General features: G+C 42.7%; 1 protein-coding gene across 4 annotated transcripts; it reads right to left on the bottom strand.

Annotated features, from left to right (window-relative positions):
- Positions 1-445: 445 nt before the first annotated feature.
- Positions 446-25585, bottom strand: LOC148101960 (liprin-beta-1-like). Of its 4 annotated transcripts, XM_087843031.1 has the most exons (16): positions 25431-25585; positions 25140-25172; positions 23377-23432; positions 23223-23288; positions 23028-23103; positions 22474-22574; positions 22114-22205; positions 20590-20767; positions 18895-18976; positions 8911-9116; positions 8023-8112; positions 6988-7101; positions 6579-6710; positions 5732-5824; positions 645-706; positions 446-530 (listed from the first exon to the last, which is right to left on the bottom strand). In XM_087843031.1, the coding sequence occupies exons 9-15, from the start codon at positions 18956-18958 to the stop codon at positions 686-688; spliced, it is 720 nt and encodes a 239-aa protein (XP_087699157.1). In that variant the 5' UTR covers positions 18959-18976; positions 20590-20767; positions 22114-22205; positions 22474-22574; positions 23028-23103; positions 23223-23288; positions 23377-23432; positions 25140-25172; positions 25431-25585; the 3' UTR covers positions 446-530; positions 645-685. The 4 variants fall into 4 exon arrangements, with proteins under 4 accessions (XP_087699157.1, XP_087699155.1, XP_087699154.1 ...); XM_087843029.1 differs by lacking the exons at positions 446-530; positions 645-706 and having other exon boundaries at positions 5610-5824; positions 22474-22615; XM_087843028.1 differs by lacking the exons at positions 446-530; positions 645-706 and having other exon boundaries at positions 5610-5824.
- Positions 25586-25918: the final 333 nt, after the last annotated feature.

Raw genomic sequence — 25918 nt, 5'->3', positions numbered from 1 at the left:
CCCGTGGCCCTTTGCTGCATCTCCTCTCCCTCTCCACAAACCTCATCTGGGCTTTTCCCTCTCAGTTGTTCAGCATCCGTGCCTTCTTGTTTTTCGGACTCCACAGACGGAGGGCTAGCTCGGACTGTGGCCCATCCATCACCAGAACTCTCAACGTGCTCATTATCATTTGTCTTTGTTTCTGTAATGGACCAAAATATAAAATCAAATTATTTAACACATGATCCTGTTCACAAGATGTAGGAAGTAGCTCAAAAGTTTTCGCACACAAAACTATACAAACAACAAGGGGAAAAGGCAAGCAACCCAGGGATAGCTGAAGGGTCTGTGTGGCAGCTAAAGCTTAAAATGCATTATTTTAGCACATCATTAATGTCAGTTTTTAAATGCTGTGAATCAAATTTTATGTAAATTTGTCAAAATACTTAAATTTTTAGATTGTAACCTTTCTTTCCCTGCACGGACATCACCATGTCTTGTACTTTCTTGTACCGCAGCAGTGACTGTTTCAGTTCTTCAATTTTACGATCCTGCAAAGGAAAAGGTAATGAAAAAGAAAAATGAGGTCAGTTTATCCCCCCCCCCGGAGCAGCTTTGGGTAGCTGGGATGTGATACACGGTGAATCCTAGTTGGTCACATGTACCTTTTCTTCATTTGCTGCCATCAAAGACTCCACTGCCTTCTTCATCCTCTGGACTTCCACATCTAGAGAGGAGAGAAAAAGATTAATGAAAGAGTTCCTGGTGTGAAGTTTGAGGGTGTTAAAATGTGAGGATATGTAAAATTTAAACATACAGGATGCAACATTACAGGCTGTCAGTCCAGCAACATCACGGCCACACTGCTTTTTAGAAACCAAACGTACACACAGTGTTGGTGTGAGCGGGTGTTTTACATGTTAACCTTTGCTCAAACATTTCCACTTTTCAACACACTGACACACACTCTGATAGCGGTCCCTTTCAGTACTTGTGTATTTTGGCATACCTCAGCCTTTTCTACCAGTTTCCCTTCTTTCTTCACAGCCACCCTTTCACTGAGAACATTTCTGATACTTTAGAAAACAGATGGATGAACAGAACTTTTTTTGTCCTCCACTTGTTCAGTTTCCTAATTTTTTTACACTGCAAATTATGCTTATATCTCTCAAACTGTTATTGTTGGCAGTAGGGATGCACCGATACCGATACTGGTATCGGGTATCAGGGGCCGATACTGTAAAATGTGTGTGTACTCATACTCGTAAAAGTTAACCGATACCATGAACCGATACCAACTTATTTCATTAATCAGAGGGAGGCTTGTCATTTCTGTTGTAGTTTTTTAGATTGGCCACTAGGGGGCCAATTATTATTTTATTTATTATTTATTTTATAATTTTTTATATTTTATTATTTATTTAATAATAATTATTTTGTTTGTTTGTTTACAATATGGACACTCTGCAATAATTTAAAAGTTTATTTTATTCGCAAACCTAATTTGTATTTATTTTATTCCAAACAGAAGTGTTTATTTATTATTCTGAAAGCTCGAGACAGTGCCAATAGTTCAGTGATATTTTGTAAAATTACAAAGTGGAGACTCTGCAATAATTTAACAGAAGTGCTTATTTTTCACTTGAAATTTTTTTGTGGTCATTTTTATTAAGATTTTATTTTTTATCGGCAGGGAATATAATAAAACCTGTCTTCCAATTAATTGTATTTGTGTGTGTGTGTGTGTGTGTGTGGTAGAAGTATCGTTTTTTTGTACTCTGTATCGGCAAGTACTCAGATCCAAGTATCGGTTTGAAAAAATTGGTATCGTTGCATCCCTAGTTGGCAGTGAAACAAAAGGCCAAAACTTTGAGATAAATCTACTCAAGGATGACTACAAACAAAGAAAATCCTTCTTCTGGAGTGAACCTGATAGAAAAGCTGCAGAATGACCTCAAGAAACTCATTTATACTGAAACATTTTGAGAATCTGGCTGAGCAGAAGCAGTCCTAAGGATAAACTGTCTGTTAAACATTAAACTGGTCTGGTCTACAGCTACAAATGTTTATTCAAGGTTACTTCTACCCAAGAAAAGTTTGACTAGTTATTAAACTCGGGGGCCTCGCTTATTTTTCCTCACCTGCACTGTAAATGTTTAAAAGGTATGCTCAAGACATGAAGGTAGCTTGTGTTTTTGCTTTAGTCAATAGGATTCTTAAAATGGACACTTGTAATTTGTACTTCAATATAGAGAATCATGGAGAGTGCGTGTGCTGTGCATGAAAAATGAAACTGTTCTATACAGATGAATGTAGAGTATAGTATATATAACTGATGGGAAAGTGGACATTTATTAAGACAGCTGTACATGAAAGAAACTGAAAAGCACAACAGCAGGACAGGTTAGCAGGGTGCACACACACGCACACACAGGTTGCTGGTGAAGAGAGGTAGGTGATTAACGTTGGAAGACATGAGTCAGAAGGTGGAGTAAGCAGTCTGAAGGGTCACAACAAACAGTTCATTCTTCATTCCTGCTAACAACACAAGGCAAACTGTTCTTGTTGCTGTTGTAGCCGGGCATTAAAAACTCAGTGACAAGATTCGTGCCATTAAAAAAAAAAAGTTGAGATGTGGCGCGCTGTGGTCGGGTACTAGCACTGCAACTGGTTATAATGGACAAGCAGAGTTCAGATGGCTCATGCTCGTTCATGCAAATAGGGGTGGAGGTGAGTGCAATAATAAAATCACGGACATAAAAACCCCCCTTATGTTTTTCTTTCAGCCTCTTTCTAAGAGTTTCATCTGGATGAGAGACTAAACAGGACAAGAAATTATAAAATTGGTGCCTAGTAAATGCAGACTTAAGGAAGTGGTGTTTCTGATTGCACTTGACTTAACCATGCATTACAGCAAAATGCAGTAATGCGTGGTCAAGTAAATTATTTGCAAAAATACATACATTTTTGAGCGTGAAAACAGAATCTAACCAGATTTAATCGTTTTATGCCTCAAAAATTAAAAAGAAGAAGAAGAAGAGGTGCCAAAGGGAGAGGTCAAAAAACCATAATCATACAGCAAGCACAACAGTCATCCTGGGAAAAGCCGACCTTCATCGCCTGGAGTTTGTGCTCTTTCCTCTGTTTCTCATACTGCATCTGGCCCATTTTGATTTTCAGGCTAGAAAGTTTGGCCATTAGTGACTAGCAGTAAAGAGACAAGCCACGGAAAGAAGAAGAAAACAGAAATGGGAAGGAGAGAAGATAAAAAGAGATCAAGAAATGTTGAATATCTAAATTTCCAGGAAAATGACCACTAAAGCAGATTAAAAGTAGGCACCGCAACAAACAACAAAACCCCCAAAGCTACACGCAGTTACTACATGCAGTTCAAGAAGCATACGATAGAAAACATCCAAAGCAATCATCTGGAAAATTCTAGTAAGCAGAGTCCCTCCTTCACCTTTTCTAACGTCAGCATATAAAAGGGTGGTGGCAGTCTGATAGTCAGCTGGCCTTCACCTAGTTTAGTTTAGCTTTTTGTGTTCTTGGTTAACTTCTCTTTTCAAACTGTAAAACAAACAATTTTCTTGTCTGTGTTGTAACAATTAAGGGTCCATTTGATATTTGAACTCGTTTCCTTTTGCAACCAAAACCTAAATTCACAGCATTCAAACAGCCATGAGAATCTCTGAATGAGAAGGAAAAAAAATCCTAAATAACACGAAAAAATCTTAGATGTTGTTAATGGAATTGGATTAAGAGGCAAAAGGGTGACAAACTCTTTGTGACCAGGAGAGAGGAAAAAAACATGGTGGTTAGTAATCCCCCAGCCTCTGACTGACCACCTTCAAAGCAATTGCATCAGTTACCTGGCAGAAGGCAATTTGACTCAAAATAACTGAACTCCTTCTCAGACAATTTGGTAAAGGTTTGTCAATATGTCATCTAATTCATAACACCCCATTACACTGCAATCAATCAGAGTCACTGTTCCAGTGAGTGCAAATCATCTATGATGAGCCTTTTTGCAATAGAGGACTCAAGTCAGTGGCTGCATTGTGGTTATATCCCACATAAAAAGGAAGGCTGCTGAGCACCAGTGTCATTTTGAAGAAGTTGAATCACCATCCTGCAGCAGTGTGGCACCATTTGTGGAGGAACTTTGAAATTTCTGTTTCAAATTTATGATGTTCTGGCTGGACCCTGAATATAAATACATTTTTGATGCAAAATTCTGTGTACGTAGACAGCAACAGATTGGCCACATATGTCAACAGATTTGCAACTTTTGCAGATTAATCACAAACACATTGCAAGTACAAAAAAATTCCAAAAAGTTAGAACTCCTATGGACAGAAAGTCCATAGGAGGTGTAGAAGTGGCAGAAGCTTTTCGTTTCAGTGGTCTCAGAATCTCCTCTCTGCTTTTCAAAGATGATGTGATTAAGCTGGCTTTATCAGATGATGGCCTCCAGCTCACACTAGAGCAGTTTGGAGCAGAGTGTGAAGCAGTGGGAATGAGAATCAGCACTTCCAAATCTGAGGCCATTGTTCTCAGGCGGAAAAGGGTGGAATGCCCACTCTGGGTCAGGGATGAATTCCTGCCCCAAGTTGAGGAGTTTAAGTATCTCGGGGTCTTGTTCATGAGGGAGGAGAGAATTGAGTGGGAGATCGAAAGATAGATTGGTGCTCTGGGTGCAGTGACGCGGATGCTGTGCGGGTCCATTGTAGTGAAGAGAGAGCTGAGCGTGAATGTAAAGCTCTCAATTTACCGGTCGGTGTACGTCCCATCTATGGTCACGAACTTTGGGTAGTGACTGAAAGAACGAGATTGCAGATACAAGGGGCAGAAAAATTAGCTTTTACTGAGTGGCTGGCCTCTTCTTAGAGATAAGGTGAGGAGTTCAGCCATCCGGGAGACACTTAGATTAGAGCCGCTGCTCCTCCATGTTGAAAGGAGCCAGTTGAGGTGGCTTGGGCATCTGACTAGGATCTCTCCTGGGCGCCTCCTGGGTGAGACATCCACCACCTTGAGGAGGTCCCAGGGCAGATGCAGGACATGCTGGAGACATATCTCTCAGCTGGCCTGGGAACACCTTGGTATTTCCCTGAAAAAGCTGGAGGAGTTAGCCAGGGAGAGGGAGGTCTGGGCTTCTCTGCTTAGGCTGCTGCTCCAATAGTGTAACAGAGCCCCGGATAAACGAAAGAAAACATAGATGGATGGATGAATAGATTGCATTCAGTTTCCCCCCTCCCCTTCAGATTTTACACAGCATCTGAACTTTTTAGGAATTAGGGTTGTAAATGCCAACTCAACCCCATTTCAATTTAAAACCGACACTGTATTATCACCATTTTGATCCATCAAAGCCGCTCTGCAAATACCAGCTGACTGAGTGATCACAGTCCTCGTCCACATCTGCAAAGGAACCATTTCCAAGGCAACAAGATCCAAATGCTCATTGCATAGTTGCAAAAATTCTGGCTGTGCTGTGGTCTCAAACCACTGTTTTCCCTACTGTGACTACAGAATAATACTATACAAATAGCAGCTGAAATGGTTGCATGAATAACTTTATCCAGGTAACAAGAGATGTACAGATATTATATTTTTTTAAAGGGCATAAAAGAACATTTCAGCTGTTAAGTATTGACTTTAAACAGAATGGTGGATTTTGGCTGTTTAAAAAAGGGTAAAACTAGTCCTTAAGATACATACACAGCCAGTAAAGTGCTCTGGGATGACTCACCTTAGTGGATTTAAGTTTCTTTTCATACTGTAGTTTTTCAGTCTCCAGTTCAGTCAGTCTGTACCGCAGCTCATTAATTTCAAGAATCAAATCCTGACAAAAGAAACAAAGAACAGGTCACACCTTAAATACTGAAGGATATTCCCCCCCCCCCACACACACACACACACACACATTTTTTTGTCCTCTAGATAAAAATTTAACTCTAAGATTCCAAAATGAAATTTAAGTGAATCATTTTAACATCTCATTAACTGCTTCCATCTTGCAAATGTGACTTGTATCAGCAAAAAGTTCTATAAAGTGACTACAAATGCATTTGAAAGCAGCAAATCAGTGCTTCCAAGCAGCAGCAGTGACAAAATGAGGGGAAGCTGCTTGTAGAAAAGAAGTGATTTATGTGCTGTGAGGCGGAACACGGACAGCAGCTTTTTGTTCCAGCGGGGTGGAAAAGATGGCCGCGCTGCTACAACAAGACCATGACATGTTTGAAAGCTTTCCAGACATTCTGCTCGGTCTATCTGGGAAGCAGAGAGCTTCCCATCTCTAGTAAACAAATGACTGACAACATCTTTATAAAAATCTTGTCTAATAAAGTAACAAAAAAAAATCCAATTAATATTACAATAATGTGGGTATACCGTCAATGGCTAGTTTAGCAAATACTAACAAGGAATAAAAATGACTTTGAGACTGATAATAAGACGGGATCCTCTCTCCCCGAGATTTAGGACAAAATAAATGAGTGTTTCATTATTGTTGAGCCTGTGTGTGTCTGTGTGTGTGTGTCTGTGTGCGTTAAGTGAGATAGAAAAGAAACATTCAGAAACAAAGAGGATTAGTTCACCTCGCTGTCCCTAAATCCGTCATCAAAGTCAAGCCTCTCTTTTTTCATACTGTTGAGTTTCAGCTTAAGGTTGGACACTTCAGACATAAGCTCAAGCTTCTGAGTCTCCAGAGTAGTTCTACACAGAAGCTCCTGTAATAACAAACAAATAATCTGTGTAAACAACACTGGTAGTACAGGAATTATTGTGTAAAGGTGGAGACACAAAAAGTCATTTGCAAAGCCTCAATGAGTAACAGTTTTAACAAGACGCCCCTGTTACATCCACTTATAAACTTAGCACAGCAGTGCACACAGTAGATGTTTACTTGACAGGAGGGTGTGAACTCAGCTCTTCCAGTTGAGAGTCAGCACCACCCAAACTTTCCCGTCCTCAGAGTGTAAGACAAACACACAAACACACACAGACCTGTTGCAGCATCTCCTCTGTGGCGTTGAGCTTCTCCCTGTGCTCATCCAAACACAAGTCCAGATCCCGAATCTTCTCCCCCTGAGCCTCAACCTGGTCTGTCAGTACACTCACCTGCATGAACACAAGGTAACACATTTTTAGAAAGGACAGCAAAGCCTGATATTAAACAAACCAAGGGCCAAGTTATTAAAGAACATGATGAGCCAAAGTTATCAGTTCCACTCTTTGTACTATTATAGATTTTTAAGAGTTTCAAGTCAGAAGAGAAATCTCTCTTAGTACGTCAGGGGTGGCGGCAGCTTTAGAATCATGCAATCAACATATACAGATACCCTGCTCCTAAAAACAGTGAGGGAGAGAACTAAACAAATCTGATCACAGTTCAAGTGCAATAAATCTTTTGCATGTGGGGCAGAAACACGAGCAAGCTTTGAAACCTCCAGTTAGGTTTTACAATGTTTCAGTTCCTTTCCAGATCCTGGAGAGTCCACCTGTAGCTACCCATAAATTATACAAACACTGGCTAATAATTACATTAGTAACCATTTGCCACCCCAGGGAAATTCTTTAAAAATCAACAAACAAAAATGAATTCAATAATAAAGCATTATGTGAACTATTATTCAGAAATTTGCGGTTTCTTGACGTTTTCAGAGCAGCAGCAGATTTATTGAGTTTATTAAGGACGTCAGGCTGTGCTCCATTTTCACCTTTTAACTCTGCGTTGGTTTAAGTACTAGGAGTATTTTCTTAAGTAAAACAATATTTATCAGTAAGTGTTTTTTGTGTGTCAAACCCCTGACTTAATTTTTAGAGCTTCAAGCATTCTTTCAATGCTTGATGTTGCTAGGTTACAAAAATGGTTTTCTCGCCCGCCATTGTTTACAGTGTTGATAACGCAAGTCCTGCCCCTTCTTGTTTTTGACTGGTCGATGAGAGGGAGAAGTAACATCGATGAGCTTCACAGGACTTTTACAGAAAATAGACGGTGGAGGAGATGGTAAAATTATGGAATTACTGCTAGACAGGTACCTGAAGCACAAGAGACTCCTTATCAGTCTCTAGTCGTGAAAGCCTCTCCTGGTAGTGGTCACCTCCACCCAATGAAATGTGTCCGTTAGACTGGGGAGAGAAAAATAAATTATTAGAAGAACTCTTTAATGTCTACTAATGTTCTCAGCTGAAATTCTTCACATCAAAGTGCCTGAGCAGCTACACCACTTCACCCTGCACAAATAAAACCTTACATGGTTGAAATGGAGAGCTCACATTCAGACTGCTGTACACAGAGTGGGTTACAGTATTACACAAAAACTCTCACTGGCCTGCAGCCAGTCACTGCTCTGATTCACAAGAAGTCTGTGCGTTTCTTGCTGCACATCAACTGTGACACCAATACAGCTAATCCATCTTGGATTCCATGGGAACCCAGCAGTACAGGACAATTGTTCTGCGTTTTCGCTTAGCAAACAAGCCATTTGTGGACTTGGATACAAGACTGTTTGCCCACACTGTTCTGTATTAATACAGCTTTAATTTGGCACACGCAACAATCAGAATCAAACCAGCTGTGCTACAGTTTGTTTGAAGGACGTCATGCCCAGCCATCACAGGAGAAACTCCTTCCATGATTTTTTGATTTATTATTAGTCCTTTATTTATCCAGGTAAAAAAATCTCATTGAGATTAAAAATCTAATTTCCAAGAGAGATCTGGCAAGATTACACAACTTGCACCGATTTCAAAAACAGAAAATGCAACACGAGCGCTACAACGGTTTACCCTGAGGCTACACTTTTCTGGATGGCAGAAGAGCAAAAAGTGGTCTGTTTGCTTTAATTTCTAAAGACCTGCTAATAAACTTTATCTCTTTCCATGAATCCAACTGATATTTCTAACATCCACAAGTAAGGGTCTTACCATGTGACCGTGGAGCCACTCAACAAAGCTGTCAGCTGTGGAGTCGGGGATCTGGCATCGTAGACTCTCCCTTTCCTCCGAGTCCATCAACTCTAGGACACTTCTTAGGTCTTCCAAAAGGTGAAGCGCTCGCAAACTACCCATAAAAGGTGACGTAGGCGACTGGCAGTCAAACAAACCATTGGAGTAGTCTATAGCTTTGGAACCTGAGACAAAAGAATCACAACAGGAATAAATATGAGGATAAAATTAGTCCAGAGACAGACTGCAGTGTCATCTTATGCTGCATGTGATGTTTGTTGACAAGCTTTAGTGAGTAAAAGTTCTCATCTGCTAGATTACAGAGGACATCAATCATTTTGTGGCTCAGGCACTAACAGTAATTGAAGAACACAATATAATTTTCCAAAATGTTGGGATGCTGTGTAAAATGTAATCACATTATTTAAAGCCAACACTGAATACACAATTTATAAAAATGTTGAAACTGAATAACTGTCATTAAAAGAAAAAGCGTATGTTAAAAAAAAAAAAGTGTATTTCATAAAGGTTGGAACATGTTTACCACTGTGTTGCATCACCTCCTTTTTTAAGCAACATTTTAAGCCTTCTGATGAGGACACAAAAGGCTGGCAAAGTCACAAATGTTCCATCCTTACAACAGGTTTGCCTCTCCTTTCTGGACCCTTCTTATAGACCTTTGCTACTTTAATTAAAGTAGAATCTGGTTTGGCATAATCTTGCTAACATAATCAAAGATCTTAAAGACATTGTCTGGATGGCAGAACACATTACAATTATGCTGCAGCATCGATAGCACCTTTACAGATTTGCATGTTACCCATGTCACAAGCACTAATACACCTCGTCACATCAATACTGATTGATCAGACTAAAGAACTTTTTTTTCTCTCGACTTTTCACCAGTTCATGTCAAATGATGTCATGCCAAGTCATTTGTGTTATATATATGTAAGGCAGTGACTGGAATAGGTCACAAGGTGTCGCTGTTGAGCTGCATATACATTGTAAATTTTAGCAATTTTGACCATTTGTCCTCTGCAGGACACCGTAGTTCAGAGTTCTTGTTCGCGCGGGCGCCATCTTTGTTCAGTGTTTACTGTGATTTGCAAAGGTAAGCACTGTCAGAGGTGTACTGCATTGGTTTTTTGTTTAAAAATAAGTGTTCCACTGTGTAAAATGGCGGTTTGCTAAGCATATATTGTGTTTGTTGGGAGGTTCATGTATTGTCTGATGAGAGTATGAGCAGTTTGTGTGCATGTTTCATTTGGTAATATCTGCCGCGATTTCGGGCTACATTCCCGCTAGTTAGCAGAGCACTCATTCGGGAAAAGTAATGCAAGATGAAGCATTAGCTTTCCAGCTACAGTTTGCTGGTAGTCCAGCTATGTTAGTTTTGTCTCATACACATTCCTGAGACCGAGGAATTTTGTAAAGACATGATTATTTTTGCTTAATGTGTTTTTTATATATTTGTTGTTGTCTTTTACTATGTCGATAATCACGCAGTGTTTACTGTGATTTGCAAAGGGCCAGCAGCAGAGTTGGAGTGGTGCTTGCCCCAGCATCTGAATAAACGGCGCGGTCCGAGCCACAAATTGAACGCCTGTGTCCGACTGGTCTCTCTACTGTGCACCCCAATCCAACACAAACTTACACAACGCAGAGTCCGGGGTGTAGGGAGGCCCCTGCACTGGTTGGGTTACATCTTTGGTGCCGTGACCCGGATTTGTGGCACTTCGAGACCGGAGAGAAAGCAATGCCGACACCCCCAGCTACGCTGCTGCAGTAAGAGGTGTTGCCGTCTGACGGGGTACTGAACTAAGTATATAACTGCCTGTGCAGCTGTATTACTGGGACTTTCACCTCCCCAGGCGTATCCTTTGAAAGTGAAATCTTGGGGTGGTTTCATTTGAGGGTTTTCTGTCATTGAAAAAAAAAAAAAAAAAAGACTCAGAGACTTGAATTGTAGTGAGAATGTTAACTGATGTTCCCTGTCTATAATGATAATCATCAAATGCGGTTAAGAAATTGCTTCTGATTTGTGTCATTCACAACCTCTGTGTTGAAGATAGTTGTTTAACTGCACTCTGAGTTTAATGCTGTTTTTTTTTGTGAATTCTTTTTTGCGTTATGAGATGATAGTTGTCATACATCTGTGTTGTGTTCTATTTTACTAGAAATAGATTGTACTTACTCACACTGAAAAGCATACAACCCACATACATTTTTTGGTGCAGCTAAATTGGAAATACAGGACAGTGAAAATGATGAGAGACTATGCAGACACTCCGAAGAGGGCACAGCCTCACCTTTTGAATGAAGGGGCAACAGCTAGCGTCCGTACAGTGGACCAACAGTCATCAGTGAAGTCGAAGCTGGTCACCCAGTTCCCCAGCTTCACTGGCCAGCGGCTACAGTATCACACCCCAATCAGGGACCTCACCGACTCTGGGCTGGGCACACAACAGACCCCACCACCAACCATGCTTTCACCCCAGACTGATCTTGGCGTGGCTCCAGCTCATGCCCCACCACTGCCAGCCTATGGAGGCCAAATGCAGGTGCCCTCACACCTATCTGAAATTCGCCCAAGTTCAGTGCCAGCCAATCAGACAAGCCAGTCCAACCACAGCCCTCTAACTACAGCCCCTCCAGTGTTTCAGCCAGATGTACAGATAACTATGCCCCCTGCTTTTTCTCCTCAGGCCAGTGTCCATGCTACACCGGCACCCCATGTTGCCTCATATCCCAACTACCCAGCGGTGCAAAGTACTCAGCAGCCCACCCTGAACCAATCATTTAACACTCCTTACCCAACGATGACCGTTCCATTCAGCTCCCAAGCATACACCAGCCATCTGTATTCCACACCTGCCCCCCAAGCCACCATGCCAAGCCCCCTAACAGTGCAGGGAGTGGGCATAATGAATAATCGTTCTGCAGCCGAGCAGACCCTTGAAAGTTCAAAGCATGGGCTGACCCCCCGTTTGCCCCGCATGCCACTAGCTGCTGTCCATGACTCTCGAGCTCCCCTCCACTCATCTGCTATAAGCTCCAACACTGTCATGCCCCCTATTGTGAATATGACCCATGGAGGTTTTATAGCCCCACCCGGCACCCATGCCTCAATGCACGTACCAACCTCTGCTTTAGACCCCCAAGTTAGTGGACACCCTGGTATACCCCCCCAGCAGGTGCATACCTCTTTAAGTGCTCCTGGCGGGGCTGCAGCCAACGCTAACCCCCCACTAGCTGCCTACGGTGGTTTTATACAGACTCACCAAGTGAAAAATGTCCAAGCCTTCACTGGCAGTGCTGACAGCAAGGTCCTTGTAGAGGACTGGATTCGTGACATGCAGTATCTTCTTGAGGCAATAGAGCTCCCGATTCACCTACGCTTTTCCACGGTGGTGCGTCACCTAACTGGTGAAGCCCGAAAGCTGGTCCTGAATCTACCTCTCCATGTCCAAACACCTGAAAGGGCATTCGAAGAACTGAGAGCAGAGTACGGCGACACACAGAGCTCCTCAGATCTACTAGCGGACTTCTATGAGCGTGTTCAGAGGTCTGGGGAGTCTGCCTGTTCATATGCTATAGCACTGGAGGCAACACTGCGAGCTGTGGAAGAAAACCAAAGAGGAGGCAAGCCTTTCCCTGACCGTGACAGTAAACTCACCCGGCAGTTCATACGGGGGATTAATGATGAAGATGTGTATGCGAGGATCTCGCCAATGAAGCCCCGGCTTTTGAGTTTCCGTGAGCTGCAGGCTGAGCTCCGAAATTTAGCAACAGAAACAAAGAGATTCCAGCCTCAAAACAAGTCAAAGAAAACTTATGCCCAGGTACAAGTGGCATCAGAGTGTAGTGTGAATGTGAAGGCAGAAAAGGCTAAACATTCCTCAGAGTGGTCAGAGCTAGCAGAGATGGTCAAGAAATTAGCATTGAGCCAGGAGGAGCAGATGGCCAAGTTGACCCACCTTGAATCGAGAATTGATGCTCCATCCTCTGCCACTCCACTGAGAGTCCGACCACCTCCTGGGGCTGCAACCCCAATGTCAGTGGTCACATGCTACCGGTGTGGGAAGCAAGGACATATAGCCCGGGTTTGCAGAGCAGTGCTCCCAGGGCCTGATCAGACATGGGCACGCGATCCTCAGCCTGTGACCCCCATGGAGGGAAACACTTACTCAGCTCAGCCTTTAAACTGATAAAGCCCATGGTCGCCGGGGCAACCATGGGTGAGCAGCAAGTCCCCACAGTGCAGGTGAACAAAGGTGACGGAGGAGAGAGCACTCCCCTAGTTGGTCCCAGGAATGAGGGAGAGGTGGAAGTCAACGGAATGAAGTGCAGGGCACTCATCGACTCTGGCTCCCAGATAACCAGTATTACGCATCAGTACTGGCGCAGCCACCCCACCCTCCATAAACAAAAGCTACAACCTTCTAAGATACCTATAGAAGGTGCAGGGGGCCAGAGTGTCACCTACCATGGTGTGCTACGCATCGACCTGAAATTGTTGGGGAGAGAGTTTAAGGGTGTGCCCGCTTTTGTTGTCACTAACACAGAGTACCGCTCCTCTGTTCCTCTGCTTGTAGGAACTAATGTCCTCCGTGCCTCCAGAAGCCACCTCCAGGCAACCTACGGCTTGCAGTTCCTTCTCCAGGTCAAGGAGACTCATCCGGAGTGGTACACCTCCCTGCTGGAGATTGAGAGCACTGAACAGTGTGATGTGGATGACACAGTGGGCCCTGTTGTTTACACTGGTCGTAAGGTACACATTCAAGCTGGGAAAGAGATGGATTTAATGTGCAAAATAAAAGCTGGACCACAAAGAAAGACTTATACAGTCTTAATTGAAGGCCATCCCTCCCTGCAGCTCAGCCAAGACATCCTGGTCGCCAGAGTTCTTGCTGATGTAAAGAAAGGATGTGCCCCGGTAAGAGTGATGAACCTCTCCCAGCATGCTATCACTATCAAGCCTCACACGCATCTGGCCAAGGCATCTCTGGTGGAAAGTATTGTGGACTTTTCAGACAGGATGCAGGGCAGTCATCACATTCGCGGAGGCAGAGAAGCATGCCTGGGTATGGACCACGTTGTGGCAAGCCAGGAAGTGGATTTAAGTGGCGCAGACGTCGAAAACGAGCACCAGCGTTCCCTTCTTAAAGAGCTGGTGGAAAGGAACGTAGGTGTGTTCTCACAGCACCCCCTGGATTATGGCCATACAAAGACTGTGCAGCATGAAATCCCTCTGGTCGACTCTAAGCCATTTCGACTGCCTTACCGTAAGAGCCCCCCATCACAGTGGCAGGATGTGAGAAGGTTGCTGACAGAAATGGAGGCAGCAGGCGTTATCAGGCCCAGCAAAAGTCCATATGCTTCACCTGTCGTGATCGTAACCAAGAAAGATGGATCACTAAGGCTGTGTATTGACTATAGGAAACTGAACTCCTGCAGCACGAGAGATGCTTTTCCTCTCCCCAGAATAGAGGAAGCTCTGGAGGCTCTAGGGCAGGCAAGATACTTCTCCACCCTTGACCTCACTTCTGGTTATTGGCAGGTAGAGGTGGCGGAGCATGACAAACACAAGACGGCATTCAGCACCCCTATGGGGCTGTTTGAAGCAAATCGGATGCCCTTTGGACTCCAGAATGCTCCCTCCACCTTTCAGAGACTCATGACCTGCTGCTTTGGCGACCTGAACTTCACCCACCTCCTAATCTATCTTGATGATCTCATTATATTCTCCAAAACCTTTGATGACCATCTGGAAAGACTGCAGCTGGTGTTCGATCGGCTTCGGGAGCATGGCTTGAAGTTAAAGCCTTCTAAATGCCAGCTAGTGAGAAAGGAGGTTCAGTATTTGGGTCACTTAGTGTCTGCTGAGGGGATCCGGACAGACCCAGAAAAGATCAGCAGGGTGAAAAACTGGGTGAGGCCCACAAACCGCAAAGAAGTGTTGCAATTCCTGGGATTTGCTGGATACTACAGGCGGTATGTAAGTGGGTACTCTACCCTAGCTGCTCCCCTGTACCGCCTAACTGCTGGTGACCCCAGGAAGAAAAAGAGAGGGGGAAAGAAAAGTCTGGCCACCGATCCACCCTTTATGTGGACAGATGAATGCGAGAAGGCATTTAAGACCCTAAAAGAAAGGCTGACAAGCGCTCCAGTGCTGGGATATCCTGACTATAGCTTGCCTTTCGTTCTGCAGACGGACGCCTCAGGGGAGGGTCTGGGCGCCGTTCTAGCTCAGGTCCAAGGGGGAGCTGAGAGGGTCATAGCCTTCGCCAGCAGAGGTTTGAGCCCAGCAGAGACAAGGTATCCTGCACACAAACTTGAGTTCCTTGCTCTCAAATGGGCGGTCACAGACAAATTCTACGACCACCTCTATGGGCGTAGGTTCTCTGTCCAGACAGACAATAACCCTCTCAAGTATGTTATGTCCTCAGCAAAGCTGGATGCCACAGGCCAGCGGTGGGTGTCTAGGCTGGCTGCTTTCGATTTCGATGTCCAGTATCGGAGGGGACAGAGCAACACAAACGCTGACGCCCTCTCTCGCATGTCTAACCAGGAGGTCATGCACATCCTACAGACATGCCCTCAGTGGGTGGGTGTCGATGAACAGGGGCATGGTGTGACACAGGCTACCCAGGATATTCAAAGCCTCACTGGCCATGGCACGCCTGCAGGGGAGGAACTGGAACTCGGGCCCCCTACATCCACTGAGCCTTACAGGGATGTGGGGATGGAATCCCTGCCCACCATGACCAAACAGGAGATCCGTGCAGGGCAGAAAAAAGACCTTGTTATTGGCCCTGTCTTGCACTATAAGAGTATGAACCAGAAGCCAAGCCGCAGTGAGCGAATGAGTGCTGAAGGGCACGTGCGCCTTCTCTTAAAGGAGTGGAGAAGGTTAGTGGTAAGGGATGGCATCCTGTACCGCTGCGTCCAAGACAGCCAAAGGGGAGTAGTTGAGCAATTGGTGCTACCAGAGGATTTGCGTATATCAGTCAAGACTGCTCTCCACGATGACTCAGGCCACCTTGGTTTTGAGAGGACATTGCACATGATAAGGGAGAGATTTTATTGGCCACGGATGTTTCAGGAAATCAAGGCTTGGTGCGAGCAATGTGAGAGGTGCTGCCTTAGGAAAACTCCAACCGCAGGGGTCAGGGCCCCCCTGGTCAGTATCCACAGCAGTGCCCCCTTGGAGCTAGTTTGTGTGGATTTCTTGACTCTTGAGAAATCAAAAGGTGGTATCGAAAATGTCCTTGTTGTCACTGACCATTTCTCACGCTATGCACAGTGGCTAAGGTGCTGTATAGAAACTTTTTCTGTCGGTTTGGCTTCCCAGCAAAATTGCATGCAGACCAAGGGCGTAATTTTGAAAGTGCTGTGGTGAAGGAGCTTTGTAAATGCACCGGCATCACTAAGACCCACACCACGCCCTATCACCCACAGGGCAACGGGACAACTGAACGGTTTAACCGCACCCTCATGAACATGCTGGGGACGCTAGAACCTCACCTGAAGCCCCGGTGGCACGAATATGTGGATGCAATGACACACGCCTACAACTGCACCCGCCATGATTCAACAGGGTACACACCATACTACTTGATGTTTGGCAGGCATCCACGGCTCCCTGTCGACTTGGTTTTTGGGCTGTCAACCACTAATGGGTCGGGGGGATATAGCGAGTATGTCCAGACCCTGCATGACTGCTTGTCACAGGCTTATGCACAGGCTAATCAGGCCTCTCGCCAGGCTAAGGGTCACCAGAAAAGATACTATGACCGACAAGCAAAGAGTCAAAGCTTCAGCCCGGGTGACAGAGTCCTTGTTAAAGTGTGTCATGTGGAGGGGCGAAGCAAACTCGGAGACAAGTGGGAGTCATGTCCATACATTGTGGTGAAGAAACAGCCAGACATGCCGGTGTATGTGGTGCGATCGGAAAATGGTGATACAGAGAGAGTGGTCCACCGCAACCTACTCACACAGTGTATGTTTCTTCCAGTGGAGCAGGTGGGAGAGGAGGCAAGGGAGGAAATGGAGCTCGATGTGGAGGAGGTGCATAGAGGAGAGATTGAGGATGTAGAGGACAGTGGAGAGCAGGCTGGTGAAGTAATCAGACACGAGGAAGAGTCGGACACGATCGAGGACTGGGAGGCTGATAGCCTGGAAGGAGGTGGGGAGGGAGTTTCAGCTGAAGCAGCAAATGGATCACTTGCCCCCACAGGACCACGGGAAAAGGACACAGGGGCAGGACAAGAGAGTGAAGATTGGAGGGGGAATGAAACTGCCAGGGTCACCCACTCACCTCCCAGACCAAGTGAACCAAGGAGGAACTTGCCGAGGAGTCGGCATCCCCCAAAGAGACTGACTTATGGGTCGAGAGTTAACGAACCAGAGGCGGATCAAAAGAAGATAGAAAGGGGATGGAAGCTGTGGCAGAGGGCCAAAGCAAGGAGGGCTGCAGGAAACACGTAGGATGACACAGCCAGTGTACCCATACTAATAGGATACACACATAGACATTTTCGCATTACACTGCACATCTTCCCACACCGTTATTCTTTTATACATAGTGAGACTGTTTTGTTTTGTTTTGTTTGATGACTGGGACGCCATCACTTAAAGGAGAGGCGGATGTAAGGCAGTGACTGGAATAGGTCACAAGGTGTCGCTGTTGAGCTGCATATACATTGTAAATTTTAGCAATTTTGACCATTTGTCCTCTGCAGGACACCGTAGTTCAGAGTTCTTGTTCGCGCGGGCGCCATCTTTGTTCAGTGTTTACTGTGATTTGCAAAGGTAAGCACTGTCAGAGGTGTACTGCATTGGTTTTTTGTTTAAAAATAAGTGTTCCACTGTGTAAAATGGCGGTTTGCTAAGCATATATTGTGTTTGTTGGGAGGTTCATGTATTGTCTGATGAGAGTATGAGCAGTTTGTGTGCATGTTTCATTTGGTAATATCTGCCGCGATTTCGGGCTACATTCCCGCTAGTTAGCAGAGCACTCATTCGGGAAAAGTAATGCAAGATGAAGCATTAGCTTTCCAGCTACAGTTTGCTGGTAGTCCAGCTATGTTAGTTTTGTCTCATACACATTCCTGAGACCGAGGAATTTTGTAAAGACATGATTATTTTTGCTTAATGTGTTTTTTATATATTTGTTGTTGTCTTTTACTATGTCGATAATCACGCAGTGTTTACTGTGATTTGCAAAGGGCCAGCAGCAGAGTTGGAGTGGTGCTTGCCCCAGCATCTGAATAAACGGCGCGGTCCGAGCCACAAATTGAACGCCTGTGTCCGACTGGTCTCTCTACTGTGCACCCCAATCCAACACAAACTTACACAACGCAGAGTCCGGGGTGTAGGGAGGCCCCTGCACTGGTTGGGTTACATATATATACATACACACACAAATACCAGCATTGTAACATTACTCTGAACAGGTGAACAGACATCTGGGCATAGACCCACTGAGGGGGGAAGGGATATGGAGAGAAATGTAATGCATATAGGTGACTGAATGAGATTTACATAGGTAAAAAAAAGAAAAAAAGAAGGGACGACCCCCCCCCCCCCCCAAAAAAAAAAATGATGCTATGAGATTGACCTTCACTTGGATTCTTTTATTGGTAAAGACTGACAAATACATGGGGTGGGGCATTAACTTTTCCCAGCTTTTAAAAGGGGTAGAAAAAGTTTAAGAACCACTGGTTTAGAGTTACACAGACTCAAAGTGCAAAGAATAAAGGCTAGATGGAGCACAAGATATCACATGACAGCTTGAATGTCAGCTGTGCAACAAGCCATAACAAGACACCAGATAAGGGCTTATCAATGTTGACTCAACCTGGAAGACCTGCAGAGACTTTGTTGCTTTAGGCTTTCACAAGTACTAAAAGTCATGGTAAAATATTGCGCTGATACTTTTTAACGGGAGAGGTTTACCTGCTATAATTCCATCCATCTGCTCAAGAGCAGCAGCCAACATGTCGCTGGCATCAGACATCATCTTCAGTCACTGACAAACCTATAAAGACCAATAAAACCAGTTTAAAGGGTTAGCCCCGAAACACAGTAAATGTTTTAAAACTATTTTTTAAACTACAGTTCAGTTCACATTTCAACTTACAGGTTACAGATTTTTTTTTTTTTTCCCAAACATGTCTGCTCATTTGCTCATGCACATAAAATGTGCATGAGCAAATGAGCTCATGAGCAATGTTTTATTGTTATGTATTTCCAGTTCACTCTTGAGCAGGATGATCTTTGAATGTTACAGCTTTAACCAGACATACATTTTTAAAAACTTGTTTAAGCCACAAAAAACAAAACGAAACAAAATAAAATTTCCTGATTAGCAGAGGCAAATCAAAATTGTGAGATACCCAGTTGGGATAATGATTACAAATTTTGACTTATGGATGGCAGCAAAGTGGCAGAAACCTAGCGCACCGTAGTGCTGGAAGATAAAAATTGTGTTTTGCTAAGAATTTTGATTTCGATCTCATGTTATGCATATTTTGATATGCCAGTTGTTTAATATTAAATTAAACCAATATCTAAAACACTGGTGTTCTGAATGTCCTATCAACAGGACAGTGGGAACTTTGTTTGGATTGAAATAAAGATGCATTTCCGTGTCCCAGTCTTTACATTTGCCCAAACAACACAGCAGTCCCTTTCTCTTCTGATGTTCGAAAGACCCTGCTGTATATTTGTACATGTTTAAGCATGCAAATAGAGATGTTCATGTGCACACAAACATCCACTGACACCTCTTCTTTATTCAGCTACCTTCAATCCTGGGAGTGCCCAGCACTGGGACGTTCCACCAGTTTCAGACTTTATGGAAACCACCCACAGACTGAGCACTGTTATTTAAGCATTTCTGTAGTCACAGTTTCCATTATGTGTAAAAGAAGCACGTACTAAAACACAAGACTCGACACAACACACAGCAGACTGAGAGGAGATGAGCACCCAGCATGCCACTGGTCCACAGTAAAGTGCTGGGTGGTTTCCAACAGTAAAATCCTGAATGTGTGTAAAGATGCTTCTCTCAGTAACAACAGTAGCTGCTTACTACACATTTTGCAAAAGACCTGACATTTAGAAATGGCAGGGCAGAATTCGAGCATTTTACAATGTTTCCATGGAAGGACGAGGGCTGGTATACAAATATTTCTGCACATATATCCATAAATATTTCATGCCTGTGTGTGTAGACACCCCGAAAAAACAATTGCAACCCATTAGAAACCCTGCAAGGGATGACCTTTGAATGGTTGTCAGCTAAAATCTAAACTAAACTGACTAATTGATTTAATTATACAAATCATACTAGTTTATATAAGAATTTGGTTTGCTAATAAGCAGCACGAATTCAAAAGTCAATATAATTTAGAAGCTAGAACTAAGAAATAGTTGACATAATATCAGCTACAGTAATGTGCAGGGGTACTAATGTACATTTTTTATTTAATTACACTCTCTTGTTAACACAATTATAACATCAGAGCCATCTTTGGATCCTTGGTTAACATCCTTGCAAGCTTTGATTCGGCTGCTGTTCACAGTATACTGCTCAGTGCATGGTTAAGCTGCTCAATTAACACTTTGACAAAGTTGGATTTCACTCACTTTGCTTTTGCAGGCAGAAAAGCAGTTTAGAAATTAGTAAATTAGAACAGCTTTTGCACGCTGGCCGAAGGATCAGGTGTGCGACTGGCTGCAGGAGCAGGGTCTTGGTCTTTATGTAAACATGGCTCGCGTGTGGATCTCCTCTGGACAGACGCTGCTACAGGCCTCGCAGCTGGACCTGGAGAGGGTGCGATGAAGCAGAAGAATTTAATAAATTTACCAACACTGGAAGAAAAGCATTCCTGCCCTGAACTTCCTGTGCAGTAACTGGGGAATGTTGTGTGTTTAATCCAAACTTGTGGATGTTTAGGAGCTGGGCATCAAACAGCCACTGCACAGAAAGAAGCTCCAGCTGGCTCTTCAGGCCCTCGGCTCAGAAGAGGACAATAAAGGAAAGCTGGACTACAACTGGGTGACAAGTAAGTACCAGCTGCTAGTCGAAGATATGAGTCTGCTGGTCTGTTTTTTATGTTTGTGATGTTTTCATCAGAATTGTGAACATCACAGCAGATGCCTTTGTGTGAAAGTAACTGAGAATAAAACAAAAAAACATGAAGGAGATTTTTCTGCCTGGATTTTTATAGCAGACAACCTTAAAAAGATTCTGCAATTTTGCATAATTTTAAAAAGTTTTAGTTTCTTCAGTATTGAACAGCAGAAATTAGGCTTTCTTGTCCGAGGTCATTTAAGTAAAAAAAAGAAAAAAAAAAGACAGCGGCCGACAGCGCTGTAAAAAATGGTAGACTTGTGGGTAATAAGCAAATGAATAATGCAGAAAACAGAGATTTGAGATGGGTGTTTGAAGTAGAGAGAGAGAGAGAGAGAGAGAGAGAGAGAGAGAGAGAGAGAGAGAGAGAGACGTAAACACAGAGCGGACCCGACGCATCAGAATCGGTGAGCTCCGACAGCGTGTCCGTGTACAGGCCATCAGGTGAGAAAGCCGAGAAAGAGAAAGCTGATTCTGATGCATCGAGTCCGCTCTGTGTTTACGTCTTTGTGTGGAATCCGTGTACCTGCTCTCATTTGCTGTTTGGTGGTTGTTGAATTAGTTTTGTGAGCTTTAATCTGAGAATCTGGCGTTTCTGGCAAAACACAGTTCTATTTAAAAGTCGTTTCAGGATTTAATGAATCGATATCGCTTTATTCAAGCTACTCACCTCTCTCTATCCACCTGCACTTTCAACTGGACCACGGCCAATCAGAGAGGTCCCGCCCCTGACTATCTCTGAATGGTTTAGTCCACGATAGGGGCATACTGTGTGTCTGTTGTTGACCACAGAGAGTTGCAGAGATTTTTTTTTGTTACCCGAAGAGTTGGTCACACTGGTGTGACCAAATATTTTTTTTAGTTGCACCACTGAAAAATTTGGTCGTATTTGCGACCAAATTAGTCGCACTCTAGAGCCCTGAATGGTCATCAAACATTTTACTGATATATACTGAGATGCCAAAACTCATCATTAAGGGTCCAGGTGAGGCTCTTCAGGGGGAAAAAGTTAAAATGAGAGTGCTATGGTTACGTGCCTGGATCCAGGGGACATTCGTTGAGTTTTGAAAACTCCATGGGCGTCTTTCCCGTGAGAATGCAATTCGAGCTTCGCAGCATGATGGGCATCCTGAGAAAAGCAGAGTTATCTTCATTAATAAAATATGAATATTGCTTCAGTGTTGTTATAAAGCAGAATACGTCAGCACAAATGAGTGAAGAAGGTCAGTTTATCAGCAAACAAAGCTTAAAAATCACAAAAGCTAAATCTTTTTTTAGCACTTGTTGGCTTACTGAGCTTTGCTGGAGAGGTTTTAAATTTGTAGATTTGATATAAATGTAACATAAATATGTCTGCATCACAGAAAAGAAGCAGGGGAGGGGGAAAAAAAAGATACCTTCCAATGGGCAGCGCATTGCGAATTATCCTCTGACTGCCACGGGTGTACTCTATATCCACTGTGATGGGCGCAGAGTAGGTCATATCTCTGAGACGACACTTTGGGATGAAACGGATGACTCTCAGCTATATCTCATCATCTTTAAAGGAAAGTATTGGAGGTGTAGGCACTCAAATATAAGTAACAAAAATAATTAATTAAGAAATACCTCTGAGGGCTACAACTAAATGCCAGCTGAGTCTAGAGATGCCTGAGTGAGACATGTTCCCTCTGTATTTAATGTGTGATTATCTGTCCAAAGTGTAGAGAATTAATGTGCAATGATATGTATAAATATATATATATATATATATATATAGATATATATATATATATATATATATATATATATATATATATATATATATATATATATCTATATATATATAGATATATATATTTTAACTCATTTAAAGCTGTGTTTTTGATTACTCAAAGGCTTTATTCAACTTTAATTAAACCACAGTAAACAATGGTTCATATTTAACAGCAGAAACACATGCTACTCTCACCTCGTGGGGAGAGACTGGTCTGGTTACATTGAAGCTTTCTTCCACATCCGGCATGCCAACATAGATATTGAGGTATCTGCAAATATTTAAAAATCCATTATTTCCTCTTTTAATAAAAAACAAAACAAAAAAACAACTTGTTGTGCATGTCTGCAGTGTTAAGGTCAGTGATGGTGGATGCACACAGTGACTTACTTGAGGTACCACATTGGATCAGCATCACTTGTGATTTTCTCATTTGCCTTCATAATTTTTTTTGATCTAGAAGAAGAACAAATGAGACATTGATGCTCAAAATCCAAATGTACATGAAAAAGCAGCAACAGACAAAGAAATGCTCATGTTTTACCTCTACATAATGAAATAGTTGAATGAGTCGATGTGCTGCTTTACCAAACCTTTCACCTTCAAAACACACATGATACACATGTTTACTCTCCCAAATAATATTACTCACACAGATGTAGACCCACCAACTGTTCTGTCATCATCACACAGGAGGATACTTTGATATTTGATGACAAAGAAAAGTAATTTAAAGAAGGTCCATGACTTAAAACTTTGACAGGGTAAAAGAACAAGACACGCTGTACGCGGTATATTTGGTCATTATGGCAATATTTCATTATTTCATGGCCATACTGGACTCAAATGTTTCACTTTTTACTAAATGTATTTCTTTGGCCAAAAATATCTTGCTAAGGAATCAGAAGAAAAATGACCAGATAACCACATCAATAAGCTTACCAAAACTGCTTTATGTAACTTAAAAAATATAAGATTAGAAAATCCCTATCTCAAACTGACTGTGAGAAATTGGACATCAGGGGAGGTTAGTTTATTGCAGCGCTCTAGTTTCAGGACTCCCCAAATTATCAGTTGGATTTCCCTTACTCATTTAAAATCTAGCCTTGGAATCCTTACAGGTACACAGAAATCACAAAGCTTTTGATGATTTGGTACCCAGTACAGACATCTCAGGTCATCAGTTTCAGATCTGTTCTCAAAATCGTATCTTAGTGTGTTGAGGGTACTTTCAGATATTCTGGCTCTGTTCCTTGGAGCAGGCTGCTGACCTAGGATCAGTTACATCTCTGTGTACATTGAAAAACAGACTCAAAACCTTTTAAGCCGCACAGGCCCACAGCTAATAGATGCTGTTGTTTTATTTAATTGTTTTTAATGCCTTAAGACATCATAAACCTACAAAGGGTTTTTTTCAGCTGTCATGTAATTCTGTATAAATAAGCATTCTGTAAAATATGTAAAATTTCTGTATAGCTGTATATCTCATATTTCTGTATAGTTTTTTTAATTTCATATTTCTGTATAGATTTTCATATTTATATCCTGTTCATAGCCTGTACATAGCTTGTACTCACTACAGCCTGTACATATTTATAGTTATAGCATATTCATAACATACCTTCATACCGTGTACATTATGACATACCATAATAGATCCATTTCTGTAATATACATACATATCTATATTATTGCTAATAAATATTTGTAATACATCTATATTATGGCTAAAGCACTTCTTGATGGATGCAAACTGCATTTCGTTGCCTTGTACCTGTGACATGTGCAGTGACAATAAAGTTGAATTCTATTCTATTCTATGTAATGACCTGTACTATTTAAATAAACATGTCATTGTTATTGTTTGACTGCTTTGGAGTGATAGGAAGGCAACAGTAAGTCAAATTACTACTACACCACTACACGAAACTGAGGCTACATTTTGCACAGACTCAGCAATATAAGATTGGAAAAAGGTTTTCTGGTCTAATGAGTTTTGATTTCAGAATTTGGTGTGAACATCATGAAAGCATGGGGCTGCTGGTTGGGGGACATTATCTTCTCACACTTCAGTCCCCAGTTGACTAAGCACCATTTAAACACCAAGGCTTGCTGAGGATTGGTGCTGACCACAGTATGGCTGCTTCCAGCAGGGTAACGCACCATCTCACAGAGCTCAGATCACCTCAAACTGTTTTTATAAACATGACAGCACACTATTATAGTTTCTACCATACTTTAAACATATTTTAATCAAGCAGCATTAAAATTTAGTAAAAGTGTGTAAGGGCTGGTGTGTTCTGTTACCTTCAGGAAGGCTGGTAACAACTTCCATTTTTCCTGTTAAAAAGGGAAAAAGAGCAAATAAACAACAAGTCCGTTTTTATTCATAACGCGAAAACTATTCAAACTGTGTACATACTTATGCACTTTCTCCAAATTGTACACTAGAAAAAATATCTGTCAGAAACAACAAACTGGGACACAGGACGTTCCCCTTCACTCTGCATCTCTATGAGCTAACAGCCTCCACGCTAGCGTTAGCATCTCTGTGCTCGTGCTGCTACACTTTCGGTCCTTTCCAGTCTTCATACTCACAGCTACGGTGTTGACAGGAGCCGCCAGCTCCTGTGGAGTCATGTCGCTAAACTGTCCTCCCAGGACCTCCATGGTTTACTCCACTGCTTACTCCACTGCTTAACAGCAAACACACAAAAACCTGTACCAACTGTCAGTGTTGATATCTTGCAAGCGTGACTCCTTTGTGTTGCACTCTAAAACGTCCGTACGACCGGAACCAAGAAAAGCGTTCCGATTCTGTAACTCAAAAGGACTGTATCGTTCTACTTTTTAAAAATTACCTCATATAATATTGTATTGTAACGCACAGTTACTCACGATTGCGTCACAAAAAAGTAACTGTGCGATGCAAAAAACAGTACAATGAGACTTTAAAATGTTTTCTGTCTTATTGGATTCATTTATTTAATCTAAGTTCATATTCTCTCTGATCTCGCACTCTCGTGTTTTCTTTAATGAACTACTGTGATAAAATTTTAAGAGAAATGAATGGCACGTGGTTCATT

The sequence above is a fragment of the Neolamprologus brichardi genome, chromosome 7 (assembly GCF_056152115.1).
Source record: "Neolamprologus brichardi isolate AB-2024 chromosome 7, ASM5615211v1, whole genome shotgun sequence".
Classification (NCBI taxonomy): Eukaryota; Metazoa; Chordata; class Actinopteri; order Cichliformes; family Cichlidae; genus Neolamprologus; species Neolamprologus brichardi.
This window is presented reverse-complemented; position numbering and strand designations above follow the sequence as displayed.

Excerpts from the sequence above, each read along its gene's own strand:
- LOC148101960 (XM_087843029.1), bottom strand. The coding sequence starts at position 18,958 with ATGATGTCTGATGCCAGCGACATGTTGGCTGCTGCTCTTGAGCAGATG. Across the intron at positions 9,117-18,894 it reads GATGGATGGAATTATAGCAG|GTTCCAAAGCTATAGACTAC; the intron begins GTAAACCTCTCC and ends CTTTTGTCTCAG. Across the intron at positions 7,102-8,022 it reads AGGAGTCTCTTGTGCTTCAG|GTGAGTGTACTGACAGACCA; the intron begins GTACCTGTCTAG and ends GTGTTCATGCAG.